Source organism: Crotalus tigris, unplaced genomic scaffold (assembly GCF_016545835.1).
Source record: "Crotalus tigris isolate CLP2741 ecotype Arizona unplaced genomic scaffold, ASM1654583v1 scf7180000018048.2368360, whole genome shotgun sequence".
NCBI lineage: Eukaryota > Metazoa > Chordata > Lepidosauria > Squamata > Viperidae > Crotalus > Crotalus tigris.
The window spans coordinates 201,781-221,243 of record NW_024096794.1 but is presented as its reverse complement, the minus strand read 5'-3'; the positions used below and the strand labels follow the sequence as shown (position 1 = coordinate 221,243).

At 38.7% G+C, this 19,463-nt stretch overlaps 2 protein-coding genes across 7 annotated transcripts in view; one reads left to right on the top strand and one right to left on the bottom strand.

The window, feature by feature from the left end:
* TMEM63B (transmembrane protein 63B) overlaps positions 1–3,096 on the bottom strand; it is a 99,911-nt gene extending 96,815 nt beyond the window's left edge. For 3 of the 4 annotated variants that reach the window (XM_039347015.1, XM_039347017.1, XM_039347018.1), the window contains exon 1: positions 2,946–3,096. The gene's annotated coding sequence lies outside the window, so the exon portion shown is untranslated. The remainder of the gene's footprint in view (positions 1–2,945) is intronic. The other variant, XM_039347016.1, reaches the window with a different exon arrangement.
* Positions 3,097–3,122: 26 nt separating this feature from the next.
* MRPL14 (mitochondrial ribosomal protein L14) lies at positions 3,123–18,864 on the top strand. Of its 3 annotated transcripts, none has more exons than XM_039347019.1 (4): positions 3,123–3,261; positions 12,275–12,393; positions 14,472–14,564; positions 18,013–18,864. In XM_039347019.1, the coding sequence occupies exons 3-4, from the start codon at positions 14,491–14,493 to the stop codon at positions 18,374–18,376; spliced, it is 438 nt and encodes a 145-aa protein (XP_039202953.1). In that variant the 5' UTR covers positions 3,123–3,261; positions 12,275–12,393; positions 14,472–14,490; the 3' UTR covers positions 18,377–18,864. The 3 variants fall into 3 exon arrangements, with proteins under 3 accessions (XP_039202953.1, XP_039202954.1, XP_039202955.1); XM_039347020.1 differs by having other exon boundaries at positions 3,233–3,261; positions 12,279–12,393; XM_039347021.1 differs by lacking the exon at positions 3,123–3,261 and adding an exon at positions 5,614–6,605.
* The last annotated feature ends 599 nt before the right edge of the window (positions 18,865–19,463 follow it).

Genomic DNA, 19,463 nt, shown 5'->3' with positions numbered 1-19,463 from the left:
AGGATAAAGAACAAGCTATTCAGAGATCATGTCAATTCCTATGCTGTGTAACAATAAGAAGAGCTCAAATGGAGAAAAAACTACCGTGGATTCAAATCCAAGGGTTATTGCTCCAATTCATTTTCTCTGTCGCTTTAGCTACAATATAACTGCATTTCAGCATTCCATAGCAGGTGGCAGTATTTGGCTCAGTTTATCTGAATTCAGAATTTAGCCCTTGGATGGGAGACTCCAGGGAAAGCCATGGCAAATAATTTTTATACTGCTGCCAAGAAAACAGCAGGGATGTGCCCACAAGGCTTCTAGGAGCCAAGCCTGACTCAAAGGAATCTTTTTATGCCATACTGTCAATGGCTGAAACTCACATCTGGATAAGGTTAACTAGCGACCTTGATACTTCAATAAGAAAAAAATCTCGGAAGCAGTAGCATTAAAATTCCATTAACAACTTGGGCGGCTTTGGGAAGGTCAGTATTTCCTAGCTTAGCTTCATTCCTTTAATGAGAATTCAATGCCTTCCTTTACATTTACATTTACAACGGGAGGTTGTGCTTTCTTTTAATGGCAAGTAATGGATAACAATCTTTTACAATTTCCAAACACACACAACACACACACGTAATATTTGTATACTTAGAAGCCAATCATTAGTTAAAATGACATCAAAGGCAGATAACATAGCCCAGGTCTTTCCTAAGGGCTGTCCCATATCAAAAATATGTATTGCTTGCTAAGCATTTTGTTTTAGAGCAAAATATCTGTTCTATTGCATTGACTGCTAGGCTCAACATACATCACTTTATTTAGCCTTCAGTCTATCCCACCAATTCTACAAAAGTCAGTGCTTTATCATCAGGTGCTGACATACTGAAATCCAGGCACATCCACATTAGTAGACCCTGACTAGGTTTAAGGCAATATTTGGAAACACAGACTTTTGGAAACAACGGCAAAAAATCCCCACTATGATCTGGAATGAAGTCTCTCTATAGCTTCCTCCCCATTTGCAGTTGCTTTACTATTCAGTCCAAAATATAATCGGAGCGAAGCAGAAGTGCTCTGAAGAAGTTGCTCAAAGGACATGGATAATGTAACTGGAGTGGTAGGAGGAAAGAATAAATGAACTGAAGTGAGAAGGAAATATCAGGCAAAACAAGTAGAAAAGCCAATTAAAAAAGAAAAGTTTAGCAGATCTAAACATTTTAGAGTTTAGCTTTAGAATTGGTTTGTAAACTGAGATCTTGCAACAAAGAGAAACAGTATTATAATGTTGCAACATTTGGAGAAGATTTCACAGCTTATCTTTACTCCAGCCTTTCCAACAATGTGTTGGACTTCAACCTCTATACAGGTAGTCCTCAACTTACAACAGTTCACTTAGTGATCATTCAAAGTTATAGCAGCACTGAAAAAAGTGATGTGATCATTTTTCACACTTATGACTGTTGCAGCATCCCCATGGTCATGTGATTTACATCAGATGCTTGACAACCAACTCACATTTATGATGGTTGCAGTGTCCCCGGGGTCATGTGATCCCTTTTTGCAACTTTCTGACAAGCAAAGTCAATGGAGAAAACCAGATTCACTTAACAACCGTGTTACTAATTGAACAACTGCAGCGATTCACTTAACCCAAATATGGCAAGCAAGGATGGGGCAAAACTCACTTAACAAATTTTTCACTTAGCAACATAAATTTTGGGCTCAATTGTGGTGGTACGTTGAAGACTACCTATAATTCCCAGCCAGACAGAATGGAGATTGTGAGAGCAGAAATTCAGGGCAGTCTCCAGATAGTAAGCTAAGGAAGGCTTCCTCCCCCCCCCCCATAGGTAGGAAAAGATGTTTTGAATGACAGCAACAAGTCAATTACTGCTCCTCCAAGAGATCATCCCTGGAAAAGATAGAAAGCCTCTATTGTGGTGTAAAGGAGAAGAGGTACAGACGGTGCCTAGGAACTGATCTGATTTCCTCCCTGCCTGCTGCTTTTGTGGCCTAATTCTCAGAAGCACCTGGTGCGTCTTCCGAAAGCTGCAGCAAAATCTTCCCAAACAAAAGCCGCATGAAAGAGGCAACTTGCTCTCTCATAGGCTCGCCTCTACTTTCCCTTCCAGGCTCTATCACATGCACAAGGATGAGGGGGGAGTGACTGCAGCATCGCGGACCAACATCATCATCACGATCACACCATCCAGAGTGGAAACAGCAACAAAGAAGCACCCAGCCTTGCTTTCTCTCCGTGCCATCTTGATCTAGATACCTGCGCCTTATTTACGCACGCAGCACCAACAAATCCACGCAGGCACACATCGGGATCGGGATAAAAAACACAACCCAAACCCAAGGCCACGACCTCCCATTTTGTCCTCCTCCTTTCCCCCACTGACATTGGAAAGGGAATCCCAGAAACCCGGAACGAAATGCAGCAGCTGGTCAAGGTGGGCTTTGAGGGGTGGGAGGAGGGGAAGAAGGAAAACTGCCTCCGACCCAGCGGGGGAGAAAGCGAGTCCCGCCAAACAGAAGAAACGCAGCGGGGATACAAGGCAGCCTTCGATCCTGCCGCAGGGCTCCCCAAAGCACCCGCGTAAAGGGCGAGAGGCAGCGCCAGCCCGCGCCCCCCCCCCCGCTCGCCACCACCTCTGCAGGCGAGAGCCTGCGCCAGATCGCCCGGAATCCCGGGCAGCCACGCAGCCGCCGCTTCCATTGTTCTAGGGCAAGGCAGAGGGAGGAAACAAGCAGATCTCTCCCGAGTAAACAGATCCCGAGTTGTTGGAGAGGGAGCTCAGGAAAAACACGGAAAGCCATTTCCCAAAGGATTCCTCGGGCTGACCCAGCTTCCCTTGGAAACAGGGTTTAGGAGTGGTTATCGCTGCGGGTGGGGGGAGACAGGGGAAGGAAAGCGATATTGCAATGGAACTAGGAGCGACAACCAGGTGGCTTACCCGGCGTCCAAGGCAGAGCCGCTCCTCTTCGCCTCGAAGCCCCGGCTTTCCTCCGCTCCTCCAGCGCACTCGGCTCTAGCTCAGTTCCCCTTTCCTAAATAAAGACGTCTTTCGCCTCCTTGGATTGGTTCGCGGCTCCTACTCCAGCTTCTTCGAGGCTAAAAGAAGAGGGGGGGGGGAGAGCGAAGAGGCGTGGCCTTTTGCCCGGTGCCGGCGACAGAGTCTCGCCTTCTACGCATGTGCACCTTTTTTCTCCCTTCCCTAAAAAGCTGTTTTGCGCCTGCGTGCTCGGGAGAACCTCTGGCCCGGAGACCGTGTGAGTGATAAGGGTTGGGAAAGAGGGGCGGGGGGGGGGCTCGTTTCGGGGTGGGAGCGGTTCCGTGTTTTCCTTGCGGCTTCGAGCTGGAGGACTGGAATAACTAAGATTAGGACGGGGCTTCATGCTACTGATGGGAAAGAAGTTAGGCCGTGCGGGGCGGTCGTATATACAGATTCTTTTGTGGGCAAGCCCACGGGTTTGTGCGAGGCTCACTTCTAAGCCCCAGCAAATGATTTTAGCATTGCAACCTTAACCTCGAGAAGGCCTCCTTTGCACCGCAACCTTGAATGCTAACGCGGGCGTGGAAAATCAGGACGATCAGTTTGAGTAAAATTGCAGCCCTTTGATGCGATTTTAAGTAACTTTACTTACAAATATGGCTGTTGCATTTTATAGGACATCACTCGTGCGGAAGTATCTTTACGATTTCGAATATAAACCTTCCAAAGATCAGAAGACTGGGATCTTGTCTTTGTTTGCTGAGCAATAAGTCCCGGGATCAGCAGAATTTCAAAATAAGATTACATACGTAGATGGCATTAAGCCCATTAAATTCAGCTCAGGCTTGAGGGTCTCCCTTCGGTCAGTGTTCCGGAATTACAGCAATTTCTGTCCTTTACTGAAAACAAAGTCCTCTAGGTTTCATGGAGGTTTCTCCCAAATAAATGTGTAGAAGAAATTTGCAGATGGGGCAAAAAATAATAATGCTTTATTTTCAAATCTGAAATTTGGAGAAATGGAGAGCATAGGCAACTCTCTCTTTATCCCGATACACTTTCTGCCTTGGCTGGAGAGTGTCTTTTTTTTTCTTTGAAGACTTTAATGTAGTTCCGGTTCCCAGGCTTGAAGTTGTTGCAAGCCTAATCTGGATCCTGTAACAAGCACATTTAGTGCCTGCTTTGGCTCTGGGATGATCTATTACCCATTCTGAAAAGAAGATTCACAAAAGAAGATGGATGGGAAACTTTCACTCCTTCTTCCTGGTCCAAGATTGTAGTTTAGGCACCATGGCCAATGATTTTATCAGAAAGAGGCAACAAAGAGAACAGGGCAGCAAGTGACAATTATACTTGGATTGTCAAGAGTAGCTGGTCAAACATGAAGGACAAAGAATCTGAGTCTGCTTTTTTTCCTGAAAGCTACAGTAACATAAAAATAGCAAAATTAACAAAAAGGAATATCAAATTTTGATAACAAGAATATTCTTGTGGATATGTTAAGCATGATCATCTTCAGCAAATGTGTTTAGTATGAGGTGTAATGGTAATGTGAATGACTCTTGCTAAGATTTCATCTGCATGCTTCAGTTTTAAAATTCTGACAGATACTGCACGAGATTTACCCATGTTTTCTTAAAGTTGGGATAGGAGGAAAGGCAATTTAGCATGGTATAAAAATCAACTTTTTTCTCATCTACCTGCTTTATGTTTCATGGGAGGGGATATATGCATAAGAAGCTATGAAAAGGTATGGATAAGGAAAATAGAAATAAGAAAAATGTCCAGGTAAACAAAAACTGTAGGACGAACTAGAGTTTGCTGGCATCAAATTTAATAGCAACTAAATATTTCTTTTTTAAAACTCTAAACAGAAAATTGGTAAGAAACTCTCTGACTAGCTTCTGACATCAATTAAATGTAGTCTGACAGTTAATTGTTGCTTACAATTAACATGAAAAACACAGGTAGTTGTCATTTTGTGATCATCCACCATTACAACAATGATGAAAATGTAATTTTACAACCAATCCTTTAACGACCTTTGCAGGTTTGTAAAGCAAAGGAAGCTGAAATAAAATAAGTACAGTTGTGGTTTAGCGACCACTTTGCTTAATGAACAAATTGCTGGTCCTAATTGTGGTTGCTAAATGAGGACTAACCTGTACCATTGTAGAAAACAATTTTAGAATCTTAGTGACGTCCACAGATTCAAAAAGTCGTGGCTCAGTGCTTAGATTTACTTTGTGGATATCTCACTTTTTCTCTCAAGGCAACAGAGTTGGGTGGGGTCTCCCCTAATTTTATTCCCACATTAACAGCCCTGTGACAGAAATAGAACCTAGAGGAGGGAGGCAAATCCTGTCATGATTTGTATCTGGGAATTAGGTAACTGAAATGGTTTTTGAGTAATTACTCTCTTACTTGCAGGGGATAGCAATAACTGAATCTGACAAACACGGAATAGATGAATAAGCAATGGCAGCGAGTTCAATATCCAACTACAGTGAAGGGGCTTTCACATATAAAGTAGAAATAGATTTCCAAATATTTTTAAGGTGGGCTAGCACAAACTTACCCCAATTCTTCCCCAAATAAAATAGTTGAGGAGAGCTCTCCTTTTGGAAAGTTTGGAGAGAAGTTGAAATGGGAGGCAGGTAACAAAAGAGTCTAGGAGATATTGTGCTCACGGTGATTAAAAAGTGTACAGTGGAAGCTACAATATTCTTCTGTCAGGACAAATCAGGAAAGATTGGAAGAACTGGATTTATGCAGCTTGGATGATAGAAGGGAAAGTGTGGGACACGATTGAAACCTTTAAATATATTAAAGATGTGAATAAGGTTCTAGACAGCAATATTTTCCATATTAAGCAAAAATCAAGAACATGGAGGCATAACCTCAAACTGACAGGAGGGATGCACAAAAGTAGTGTTAGAAAGTATTCACAGAAAGAGTAGTGGAAGCTTGGAACCAACTTCCAGCGGAGCTAGTGGGTTAGTCATCAGTAACTGAGTTTAAACAGCTTGGGATAAACTCAAGTCTGACAAAACTTAATAAATAAAAAAATAATAACTTGGGAAGGGTAGGTGGTTAAAAATGCCAAAACCAGTCTGAACATCTGGCTGACCTTGCGATGAACCATAATAATGAAAAATAAAATAAAAAGATCGATAATTAAAAAATAATAAATTAAAAAGAAAAAAACCTCAAGGGGCAGATTCTGTGTTCCTATGTAACTCTTACAGTTGCTCACTTGATTTCTCCTCTAAGAAAATGGGTAACAATGTTTAACTAGTGTTTTAGGCTATTATTTGATGATGTTGAAATAAGGGAGCAATACTCTGTTTAGATCAGTTCAGCCAGGGACAACTAAAAATGGCTTTGTTCATGAGTTGGCTTGATATAAGGGCAATGTCAGGTGACCAAAGAGGAAATGGATGTTGTGGAGAAATGCAAGTGGGGGAGTGCCTTTAAGTGACATGCTTAAGGGAGTTATGAGGACCTCAGCCAATGAGCTGATAGAGCAGAGAGACAGTGATTGTCTCACATAACAGTGGACATTTTGTACCTAAGCCTCCCCTCACCCCTGCAGAATACTTCAAACTTTGCTGAGATCCAGAGGTACCGGTATTGTTTTATCTCTAGGTTAAAAATAATATTTGGTCTTGGCTGCCCGGAACTAAAGCTGAGATTGTGGCTTGGCAGAAGCCTTCAGTGCTTCTAGAGGAGAGATCAAAATGAGCCAGAGCCTTGAAAAGTTGTCTGTCTGAAAGATAATTTCTCACTCTGCAGTTTGAGGAAGCAATTTGGTTGCATGTTGTTGTTACACAACAAATTGATAGTTTGAATTAATTTTAAGTTAATGTTTGTTTCTTAAGGGCTATCCAAGGGAACTGCCAGCAGAGGCTCTTCACTTTGACCTGCCACATTGCTGTGCTATCTGCTGTGCATGTGAATACTGGTTCAGAATTTGCAGGGTATAGTCCTAGATTTATAAATACAAGATGTATGTTTCTGTCTGAAGTTTCAGTTGTTTGCGTGATAGTCTAGGCAGTTGTGCTTTTGATTGCATCATATGCCACAGGACTGAGTAGCACATCAGATCTGAAGGGATAAGAGGGCATTGCGTGGCACCTGTTCACTATTCCTTAAAGCAGCTGAGTCTTATTCCAGGATCTCAGGACAACCTTCCACAGCTGCAGCATAATCTCAGGGAAAGATGCACTTTATTTAAGGCTGTATTCTTCAAACTTGGCAACTGTGTGTATCAACTCCCAGAATTCCCCACCCAGCTGGCTTCCCTTTGAATCCAAAGTGCTACTATGGAATCTGGTATATGCAAGTATATTTCTTCAAAGATGGTTAGTTGTTTGATCCTGTACAGGCTTTTGTCAGCTGCAGTAGGGATTCCCCCCCCCCCCTCCAGTGGTTCTTAATTCTATGTAGGATTCCAGGAGAGGATTTAGAAGAGTGGAAAGGAAATAGCAAATCAACAAAAACTCTTTCCTAGGTTTTGCTAGATCAAAGATTCTCAGTGGAGAACACAACCTGATTTATTAATTAGGGCTGTTTCAAAAGCATTTGTATAAATTCAGTCAATAAGCTTTTTGGTCAATTAAAAATGTTTCCCTGAATAAGTGAGTAGCATATTAAAACTATGAAAGCACTTAGCGAAGCTAGATGGGACTGTGTAGAGATTGTGTATTGTGTCCTCTGAGACAATGCGCTCTAATACATGTGCACATCTTTAATAAGCAAATATGGACTATTCAGGAAGATTTAATAACAAGTGCCTATGTTATTTCTTTGTGGTCATTTTCTTTGGAAATATGATCCGAGCTATACAGGTAATCTTCGACTTACAACAGTTCATTTAGTGACTAAGAGCATTAAAAAACTGACTTATGATCATTTTTTACACTTATGACCGATACTGCATTCCCATGGTCATGTGATCAAAATTCAGATGCTTGGCAACTGAATCATATTTATGATGGTTGTAGGATCCCAGGATCATGTGGTCACTTTTTGTGACCACCTGATAAGCAAAGTCAATTGGGAAGCCAGATTCATTTAACAATGGAGTTACTGACTTTAATAACTGCAATGATTCACTTAACAACTATGATGAGAAATGTTGTAAAATGGGGCAAAACTCGCTTAATGAATGTCTCACTTAGAAACAGAAATTTTGGGCTCAATTGTGGTCGTAATTTGAGAACTGCCTGTATTCACACATCAAACTCTTATGTCAAGGAATCCCCTTTGGATGGTGGACCTTGTACTTTGTCATTGTTCTGTGTGTGTCCAGATACACACTCATATACATATATTCATATGATTTAAATTGTGTATAAATAATTAACAGTTCCCTCCTCTTTTCCCTCACTAGCACATAATGAAAACAGTAGAAGATAAAAATAAAAAAACTAAGTTATCTTGTCACATACTGTATATGTTACAAAATTAAACTCAAAGTTACTATCAAAGTTTACAAAATCATCATCCTCAACTCTGATGTGGCTCAGATATTAACCTGTCTGGATAAAACTGTGACTCTCTTCCCCCATCACTTTCAAACAGAATTTTTTGTGGCATTTATCACTGTTAACAATACATCTGGGATTAATGAGATTTGCAGTCTTTTAATGCAATCAGTGAATTAAAGTTGGTTTCAAGTACTGATTTTATTTTTTCATTGTCGGTGTGATTGACTAACTTGCAACCAGATTGCAAATAGATGCAAAGAAATTTAAGGGACTCTGGTTCTGTTTCCATTTATGATATATTTCAGGGCAGCATAGGTAAGGCTGCTAGAAACTTAATGGAGAGACAATTGAATTTTAACTTACATTATTTTCAGTTTAATTACACATTACTTGGCTACATAAAAATAATTCATTGCTTTGATATAATGCAGAATATTTGCTCATCAGTTTTTCAAAGCAAACTCTTGTACATTCATGTTCTCAAAAAAGCATGCATAAGACTTTAGCAATTAGAAACAGTTGTTACATTGGTCAGAACATAACACGTATGCATTCTTCAAAACATCTGAGCTCATCCTTTGCATTGTGAAATGTTATGAATGATTGTGAAACAGGAAGGATCCGTCTTGCCCAGTATCCTTAATACGTTAAAAAAGGTTTGCTCTATGATTCTCAAGAAACAACCGGAAGCACACACAGAACAAACTGGAAGCAGTGTATCTAATATATGTGTAGATGGCTTTTGTAAATTAAATTTCCCTTTCATTGTGGGCTTCATATTGTATGAAGAGTCAGACCTTCCTCCAAACAGCTTGGACTGGAAATAGTTCATCTAACAGACAATCATCCAAAATCTCTGATCAAACAGTCTTTTATGGGGAAGGTCACAATGACAACACAATAATTCCCGTGAGTTCTCCACTTCTCAATGAAACACCTCTACATAGGCAATTGTGGTGGCAACATTTAAGTATCTTACAGTCTTACTTTGTGAGGGATTGAACAGGTGAGGCCAGTTCCATCTGTTCACTGTTTTGGTAACTTAGTCATCCTATCTGTGAGAAAGAAATCTCATGGAGGCAACCATTCTCTTCCGTGGGATAGAAAAGATCTATGAAATATTCTGGGGGAAGGTGTTCTTTAGGTGACTTGTCACTTATATGGTGTAGCAGTGCTTCTCAAACTTTTTTCCTTCAGTATCCAAAAGTCCTTATCATAAAGTTCTTATTTAAATGTCCCTATTGGGATTTGATAATGATTTGTATGTCATAACCCCCCAAAATCCCCACAACCCCTACTTGTACCTAAGGTTGGGTAATTCACCCAAGTTTGCGAAGTGCTGTAATGTATCAGTCCATATTCTCATGGGCTTTTGAGAATCTTGGTGCAAACTTTCAGAAACTCCTCAATTGAGGAAAGTGAGGTGCTTCAAATTCTTGTGAGATGTTTGAGAGGAAGCATAAAATATTATGGTGCCAGAGCGGTTGGTACATTAAAAAGGTAAGGTAATTGCACATCTTATTTTTTCATGTCAAGATAAAAATATTTTTAGAAAGATCTCAGGAGGAGAATAAACTAATACAAATTAGTCTTGGTGTCACTGTGTTCATCTACATAATTTGGAGGACTCTAAGGCTTTGTTAGTTGGAATCCAGCTTTCAAAAATTGCTCTATTGCCTTGCATGAAGCCTGCATGAAATCACTGAAGATTTTTAAAACTATATTTAATAAAGTGGTATTGTAACATTGGCTTTTGTTGGCAGGTTGTCCCCCCAGAACAAAAGGATTTTCAGTGTGGTTTTGTTATTTACAAACTCTAAACTGGGACATAATTGGGGGACAGGTTTTTTTTTCTGAGCAACTGACAGATGCTTGCAAAGATAATATGAATATGGAAGTGAGGAGACCTTGCAGAAAGGCTTAACAATTGGAGGAGATTTTGTCTACATTTGTTGAGTCTTTGCTAATCTTGCAGTTTTATTCCCAAACTGGCCTACTTTACAATCTAGCTGTGACAGTCCTGTTTTAAATGATTTATGGATTTTGCAGGTAAGGAAAGGATTGATCCCTCCATCTTCCCTGTAGGTTTTGCTTCCCCAAATTTGCCTTGAGGAATAAACATATGTTTGAAAACCCAAAGCAGTTTTAAAAATATCTATTCTCTTGCTTAGATAAAGTCATTATTTCTGTTCTTTGTGCAGTTTAGTTTAAATTCAGAGTGGATTTGTACCCAAATAATTCCTAGCAGATAAGGGGAATGAGATAAAATAACAATTCTTGAGTCACAGTGTTCAGATGATTTCCTTTTATGCTGATGTAAATGGTTGATTATAAGAGATAAAGTAACTGCAATTATGGCTTAACATTGGAAAATAATTGTGTGCTTGATGTTTCTATTCATGATAACTATGCTACTAGTAATGAGAATGGTCTTGTGTCAAAACTCACTTTTCAACATATCAGCTTTATACTCGGAATACAAATTAGTTCTTGGTGTAACAGTTTTGATCAGTTGATATGATTAAAAAAATGAAATGTCAAGGCCTGCCTGAAATAAAATGGTTTATTATTCTATAAATAATGAAGAATTGCAGATATCCCTTTTCTTGCCTATCTTATATTCTTTCTGTAATCTTTAGAGGAGAGTCTCCATGTAACAGCCAGTTGGAAATTATCAGTTTGGAAAAAAAACTTTACATTTGGAGGAGTACAGAAGAAATTGCAATCAAGGAGCATGTCCCCTTCCAAATGCCCTTGATCCATTTACTCAATATGCTAAACCTTAAAACCAGGTTAACCCAACAGAATTGCTATGTCCACACAATATGCTATGCCTCAATAGATAAACCATATTATATACAGCGGGTGATTTCCTGAAACATTTCATCTTGGTCAGCATGTGGTACAAATCAACATGTGGTGCAAATCACATGTTGAAGGATGAAAAGACAAAAGAAGAAATATTTATATTTAAAAAAGAAAGCAATAACCCCTAATTTTGTGCACAGGTAATTTTTGTTTATAAATTGCATTGAAAGTGGTTCTTAAGTATCCAGGCTCTTTGAAAACATTGCACAGGATGAAAAATCTAAATTGGATTAGGATTAAATTTTAATCCTAATTTCTGAGACTATGTTAATTTCAGATACTGGATCTTTGCTGGGTATTTTAAAGTTATTTTACAGCAATTTAAAGCATGTTGACATCTCTTAAAAACCATTACATATATTTTTTTGAAATTGTTCAATTTTAAAATGAAGAGGGAAAAACTAACAAGAACTAATAATTAACATGAAAATAGATAAAAAGAAAAAAAGTAAAGAATGAAAAAGAAAGCCAAAGCTGAAAGTGCAGAAAAGTACTATATGATAGGTCTTAGATAAAGAGGCGTTTCCCACCACACAGAATTTGGGGTGTCTGAAATGCTTCAGAAATTTCCTGACAGAACAATTAATCACTGGAACAACCTGCCTCCAGAAGTTGTGGATGCTTCAACACTGGAGGTTTTTAAGGAGACTGGACAGTCATTTGTCTGAAATGGTATAGGGCAGGGGTAGGCAACCTTGCCTCTTTTATGACTCGTGGACTTCAACTCCCAGAATTCCTGACCCAGCCATGCTGGCTCAGGAATTCTGGGAGTTGAAGTCCACGAGTCATAAAAGAGCCAACCCTGGTATAGGGTCTCCTGCATGAGCAGGGCATTACACTAGAAGAGACCTCCAAGGTACTTTTGAACTCTGATGTTCTGCTATTCTAGTCATCATATCCATATATCATAATTCCATTTTTTTTCTGTTTCAGGCAGAAAGTCCAGAAGGGGTTTCTAATCGGAGTTAAAATTAATGTCTTTTCTCTAATCAAAGCTGTCAGATTCACCATCTCAGCCGGCTCCAACAACTTTCGCCCTCCATTCTTCCATTGTAAGTAATGTCAGATCTTTCCACCTTTGTGCATACAAACATTTTGCTGAAGAAACAAGGTACCATGAGGGGTTCCCCCCCCCAGCTGTTTATCCATCAGTTCCAAAAGAAGTACCTTGGGTTTCTATTTTATATTGGTCTTTAAAATCTTCTGCATTAATTTGAATCCTTTTTTTAAAAGCATTTTTACAGCTGTACCAGGCATGATAAAAAGATCCTCTCTTGTTGTTCACATTTCCAATTTACATTTAAAGTACCTTTACCCATTTTAGACACTTTTTCCAGTAACAAATATCACTGGTCCATCTTTGCATAAAAAATATCTTTACAATTATAATGTGTGAATTTCAATCCTTTCATCCATGTATTTTCCCATTGTTCCATCTGTATATTATATCCAAAGCTCTTATCCTGCTTTAACATAGGGGAGGAGGCAAAAAAAGAAGAAAAATCTGATTTAATTGTAATTACTGGTAGGAAAATAAACCCTCAGAAGCCAAACATACACTTTATATATGGCATTTATATACACACAGATGCAAAAAAGGAAGCAAAGCAGAAGAAAAATGATTCTAATATGGAAATGATAATTTTCAATTTCACTGTAATAATTCAGTGTTTTTAAAAATGAATTTTACATGATCTATAGAAAATGCTATTACTTAATCTTGCAAGTTCTTGATACAAGGCTTGTCTGGTTTATTTTGTACCATTTTGTCATGAAGCTTTATATTCCAGAATTCCAGTTGGAAAAGATTTAATCACTGAACAGAAAAAGAGTAAATTCCACCCCTGTATATTATTGGAATGCAAATAGTGGTGAAGCAGACTGCCCATTTACTTGATTTACATTTTTTTAAGGTAAATGTTCCAGCAGTGTAAAATTGTGAGATGAGCAGCTGCCTAAAATAAATAAATAAAGCAAATAAGCAAATATTTACCACCTTGATTGCTAAGAACACTTTCTTTCCAAGTAGGTAATTTTGATCCAGAAGATCTTGCTCTATGCATCTCGAAAATGTTTGTAATTCTGTTGTATCTTATGAATCTACCAGACACTCCAGCATTTACAACACATATGTACACATACATACCATAAATTTAGTCTTAAATGACATCAGTATTTTGGGAGTGGCTTAAAAACTGGACAGATAATCTTCCTGATAGGTATTGTACGTTGTATTTGGAAACTAGGAAAAGAATAAAGATTCCATAAAGAATAAAAAAATAAGGCCTAGGGTAAAAAATAAATAGTGTGGTAGTAATGCAAATGTAGCTGAGTTATTAAATTGGCCAAAATAAACTTTAGTACAGTATATTCACAGGACTTACATTAAGAGAGCTAATCAGATTGGGAATAATTGTGTCATTTTAAAAAAATCTATATTCATAAAATGGATTTCTATTCCAGAAGTATCATTGGGTGATTTTTATTTGGTGACTTTTAAATTTTTTATTAAGCTTCTAAATTGCTGATTAGAAATCCCATATCACTGCAAATAAAGCGAATAAAGCAGTTAAACAAACGTACCTTTAGTTTTGGTACCAAATCAGCTTTTAAATTTCTGCAAATCACACTTTTTTTAAAAAAATGCTCACACTAGTCTCTCTGAAAAAGTAGTAAATAACAAAGAGATGGGTATCTCTGTCAGCTCTTTGAATTTTTAAAAATCTCATTCCTTTTATAGCTGTAAAAACCAGCAGTTCAGAACCCGCTGGAGACCATCAGAGTAGAAAATGCTGTGCTAAATGACTATGCTCCTCCACAATTAGCAGCTAACAACCAGCAATTGTGAAAGCAGAAGGTTATTTTGACAATGAGGATCTGTGCCCTTGAAGAAAGCAGCCCTGCAGTGTGTTTTTTCCCCCCAAGTACAGTACCATTGTGTTATGTGTAACTGCCTTGCATTAAATCTGCTGTATTTATTTCTTTTGGGGGGCTGTTGTGACTTAACAGTACGATGCAAGCATCAGATCTTTCAAGGGAATAATAGAATGAAAAATTCTGCTTTTCCCTAGAAGTTCGCTCTAAAATAAAAATTAACCTTTTTTTTTTGTTTGTTCTTTTTTTTACTCAGGCTTCTGATTGGAATCCCGATGGTTCCTTTGTATCGGTACCTGGGATTGGCTCTTCCCCAGTTAAGCAGAGCAACAAATCAACGAAATTTCAGGTATTTATTTTATTGTGTTTATGCCAGTGTTTCTCAACCTTGACAATTTTAAGGCATGTGGACTTCAACTCCCAGAATTCCACAGCCAGCAATGCTGGCTGTGGAATTCTGGGAGTTGAAGTCCACATGCCTTAAAATTGTCAAGTTTGGGAAACACTGGTTTATGCCCTGTCTTATCTCCAAAGTGTTTGGGACAATTTATACGTGGTGACCCTTCATTTTATTCTTGTTATCCTGTGAAGTAGATTGGATTGAGAGAAAGTGATTGACTCACTTTGTGGTTAGGAGGGGACTGGGTCTTTTTACAGACTCTTCTCCAGGGATTTAACCCTGTACAGGTAGTTCTCGACTTAAAAACAATTCGTAGTGACTGTCAAAAGTTAACAACGGCACTGAAAAAAAGTGAGTAATGACTGTTTTTCAGAGTTACAACTGTTGCAAGCATCCCCGTGGTCATGTGATCAAAATTCAGGTGCTTGGCAACTGGCATGTGTTTATGATGGTTACAGTGTCCCAAGGTCATTGACTTTTGCAACCTTCTGACAAGCAAAGTTAATGGAGAAGCCAGATTCACTTAACAGCTGTCTTATTAACTTAACAACTACAGTGACTCACTTAATAATTGTGGCAAGCATGGAACTTTCTGGAAGGACGTAAATTGGGGCAAAATTTCCTTAACAGTTATCTTGCTTAGCAACAGAAATTTTGGGCTCAATGGTGGTTATAGGTCAACCACTATGTATTCAGAAGCTTTCAGGCACACGTCTTAACTGCCCATCTTCCTCCTAGAACAGTGTTTCCCAAACTTGACAATTTTAAGGCATGTGGACTTCAACTCTGGCTGTGGAATTCTGGGAGTTGAAGTCCTCATGCCTTAAAATTGTCAAGTTTGGGAAACACTGTCCTAGAACACACTTGGCTTTTGAAGCACAGTAGATGGTACTTTAATTTCTTTAACTAGTGATCGATGCAGTAATCTTTATGTTCCAAAAGACTCATTAGATTTGCATAGGTAGAGGTATGTGCTCTTCCCCCTTTATCATTATGTTGCTGCTGTACAAGTATGCGGGCAATATTTCTGCAAAATACTTGATGTTCAAGAGGGAACGAAGACCCTTGACATTTGTGATTTATCCATTGTGTAATGAATAACTTGGTGGAGTGAGAGAAGCCATGGGAGAAAGGCTGGCTGTTCCTCAACGTTTGGAGTGATCCTTGAAAACTAAAAAGGAGAAATGGCCTTGGAGGCCCTGAAGCCAGTTAAGTGTCTTCTGCAAAGGTCAGTATTTTGCAAGATGCAGTTCATAGCAAACATATTTTTAAACCAATAACTCACCTAGAATATTCTTCAGAGTGAAAATATAAAATAGTTTGCTTCTGTTTTGTGGCTTCATATTGCTACTTTATCTGTTTGGCATCTCCATATTCAAAGCCAGATCCAGAACACCAGAAGGTTCCACGCTGCTTATGGTCTCACAGCACACTAACTTCTAATATGTTTTGTTTGATTTGAACTGTTAATTCAAGCATTACAGTTTGTCAAACATGTTGTATAACCTTAGTGTGAATCAGGTTACTAGGGCTTACTCAACAAACTGACCAAAACAGAGTATGCCATTATAAGATGGGAAAGTCAGCCGTGACCAACTGACCTGAACCTGACTTCTCCAGATTTGTGATTTCTAGTGTATCTAGCCAACATGGTCCTTGGCTGAAAAAGTCCAATGGGAATAATCTTCGTTATAGATATGCAGTAGAAATTGAGACTTTCAGGGAATCTTGGAAGTGTAGCTGAAGATACATAATGATGGACCAGCTTCCTTGGAAGTTTAGTTTTGCGTTATTTTTCAGTACAGATAGTCTTCAACTTAAAACCATTTGTTTAGTGACCTTTTAATTTACAACGGCACTGAAAAAGTGACTTATGACCAGTTTTCACACTTACAACCGTTGCAGCATTCCCTACGGTCATGTGATCAAAATTTGGATGCTTAGCAACTGGTATGTATTTATGATGGTTGCAGTGTACTGGCATCCTGATGAACATACTTTTGACAAGCAAAGTCAAAGGGGAAGCCTGTGTTTCTAACTTAATGACTGCAGTGTCTCACTTAACAACAATGGAAAATGAAATGGGGCAAGCTCACTTAGCAACTGTCTTGCTTTAGCAATGGAAATTTTGGGCTTTACTGTGGTTTACTGTCAAGGACTACCTGTAGTATACAGTCACAATGAAACATCCTGACATAAAATCAATGGAGCTGTGCAATACCTTGGAAAAAGATGCACCCACAGAGCAGCTGCTGATAACTCCTGAAACCAAGTGCCTTTTTTATGGGATCACAATGCAGTAATAGAAAGCAGCCACAGCATCTCAGAGAAAAGACTTAGCTGCTTTGCTTTGAGGAGTGGCTGACTGGTGCCCTTGTGTGCTTGGAAATAGCTGTCACCCTTTGAATCCAAAGAGCCGCCCTTCGTGCACAGAGTTGCATTAAAGATTCCTCAGATATAAATCACTCCATGAGAAAAAAGAGAATACAAATATATTTAAAACAGTAGTTATTCGTACTACTGTTAGTAGTTAGAAGTAGTTATTCTAAAGTCTGTTAGGATTAAAATGTGTGTCTTGCATAACTAGAGTTTTTCTAAAAAAAAAAAAAAAATCAAGTGCTTTACTTTATAAAGTGCACCATACATAAATCGATTTTAAGAGACAGAACCCTGAACTCATTTGTTAAAACTCAAAAAATATTTGTATCCCTTTTTAATTATGGGTATAAGTACTGTAAAAATGAGTCAGTGACTCTCACAGTTTGCCTTTCCTCTCTTTGTAAAAGTACAGAGCTTTTATAGTAAGTATATTGTCTATTTAGAAGTCCCATTGCTTTGAAGTGGGGGTACTGCATGCTAAGTGTTGGTCGGATTGCAACTTGATTCCTTTGGCCAGATCCCTTCTGTTTAACTCTTTAATGCTAGCAAACAGGGATGGAGGTGAGTGTGGGGTAGCAAAGAACAAGACAGGAAAGCCTGCCAAATAAAATATTTAATCAGTGTTAAGTTTCTGTGTGAGAATCAACCTTCATAATGGAATGGGTGCTTTCTTTCTTCATCTCTCACTCTCCACATATATGCATATATGGATATATGCATCCAGACACACACACACACTGTTAAAGTGATAGCATGCTTCCCTAACATCTTTTTATATGTTTATTTTCAGTCCCTCATATTGCTGGTTTAACATTCTGGCATAGTATTGTTTTTATCCTGAAGGAGATTACCTTGATGCAAGTTTCTCAACTTGTTGCCTTCCAGCTATATTGAATGACAACCTTCCCATACTTCCCCAAAACTATGGCCAGTATTTGGAGGGCACAAGGTTGGAGATAAAAGAGAACACTATACTTTAAATGGATCCTGAATTGAGACTTCTCTTCTCTTTTATCAGCCTCAGCAATGTGTGCAGTTATATCCAGAAGCTGACTCGTGTGCGAGTGATTGATAACAGCGCCTTGGGAAACACACCATATCACCGGCCTCCAAAATGTATCCACGTCTACACCAAAAACGGAGTGGGCAAAGTGGGTGACCAAATTCTTCTGGCTATCAAAGGGGAAAAGAAAAAAGCATTAATTGTCGGATGCAAGTTTCCCGGACCTCGCATGTCTCCTCGGTTTGATTCTAACAACGTGGTTCTCATTGAAGATAATGGGAACCCCATCGGGACACGGATCAAAACGCCCATACCTTCTCTGTTGAGAAAAAAAAGAGAATTCTCCAAAGTGTTGGCCATTGCCACCGACTTTATATGATCACCAGGGGAGACACTGTGTGACAAACAAAGGGATGTTGTGGGACTGTCCCTTGAGTTGCATTTCTCTTTTCTTTCCCAGAATCGAGGAAGAAGTGTTTGAAAAAAAGAAGGAAGAAGATAGTTGGGGGGGGGGGAGTGCTAAGACATATTTGAGGAAATACACTTTTCATTATTTTGGGTAACTTGTTCTTCTTGAACTAGTTTAATTAAAGATAAAGTGCTAAATAAGTGGTTGTATGTTTTATGTTTTTGAAAGAGGTGGAAAAGGCTAAAAAGGTGGGAGGGCTATTAAGAAAAAAATCATCTGTTGTTCTCTGTTAATCTCCAGTTATTTGGGGGTTATTTCTTTCACAGTTTTATTCTGTTAAAACAGTCTGTGTATTCTTCAGATTCCAACCAGCAAAAACTTTATAAGTAAATTCCAGCATGGTTTTATGCTAAAGAGAAATAAAAAAGAAACGGCAAATAAAGAAGTCATAAATAACATTATTATTCCCACTTCTCTCCCTTTCTGACTTTCTTAGAAAATACTTTTTTCTTACAATAAGGGTTCCCCACTATGTTATTTTTTTCTGTCACGTTTTCATTTCTTCTTTTGCATTTTCATAATTTGTCTTCCCTTGTTGTTTTACAGATACTTTCTGTGTGCTGAACTAAATCCATGATTTGGGATTTTACTAACCGATATGAAGGACCCAGGTCATCTTATTAATCAATGGGTTAAACATTATTCAGAGTTGAGAATAATGTATGTTTAATTTATGCATAAGATTTCTATCTTATCTTTCCCTCAGGAGCTCAAGGTAGCAAAGATAGCATATCCTCCTCCCATTTCCTCACAACTTTTGTGTGAGATAGATTAGGCAGAGAGTTAGTGAGTGACTCAAAGCCCCTCAGTGAATTGCTATGGCTGAAGGGGTCCTGAAATTGGTTCTTCTAAAATCTAGTTCAGCACCTACATCACATTGTCATTTAAGGGTGGTAATTTAAATAAAAATGTTAGAAAGAAAGTGTATGTGTATTGCATGTTTGCTTCCCCCAGACTAATGCTCTATAGATATGTTGTGCTCTCATCTTATGCAGGT

Excerpts from the sequence above, each read along its gene's own strand:
- MRPL14 (XM_039347019.1), top strand. The coding sequence starts at position 14,491 with ATGGTTCCTTTGTATCGGTACCTGGGATTGGCTCTTCCCCAGTTAAGC. Across the intron at positions 14,565-18,012 it reads ACAAATCAACGAAATTTCAG|CCTCAGCAATGTGTGCAGTT; the intron begins GTATTTATTTTA and ends CTCTTTTATCAG.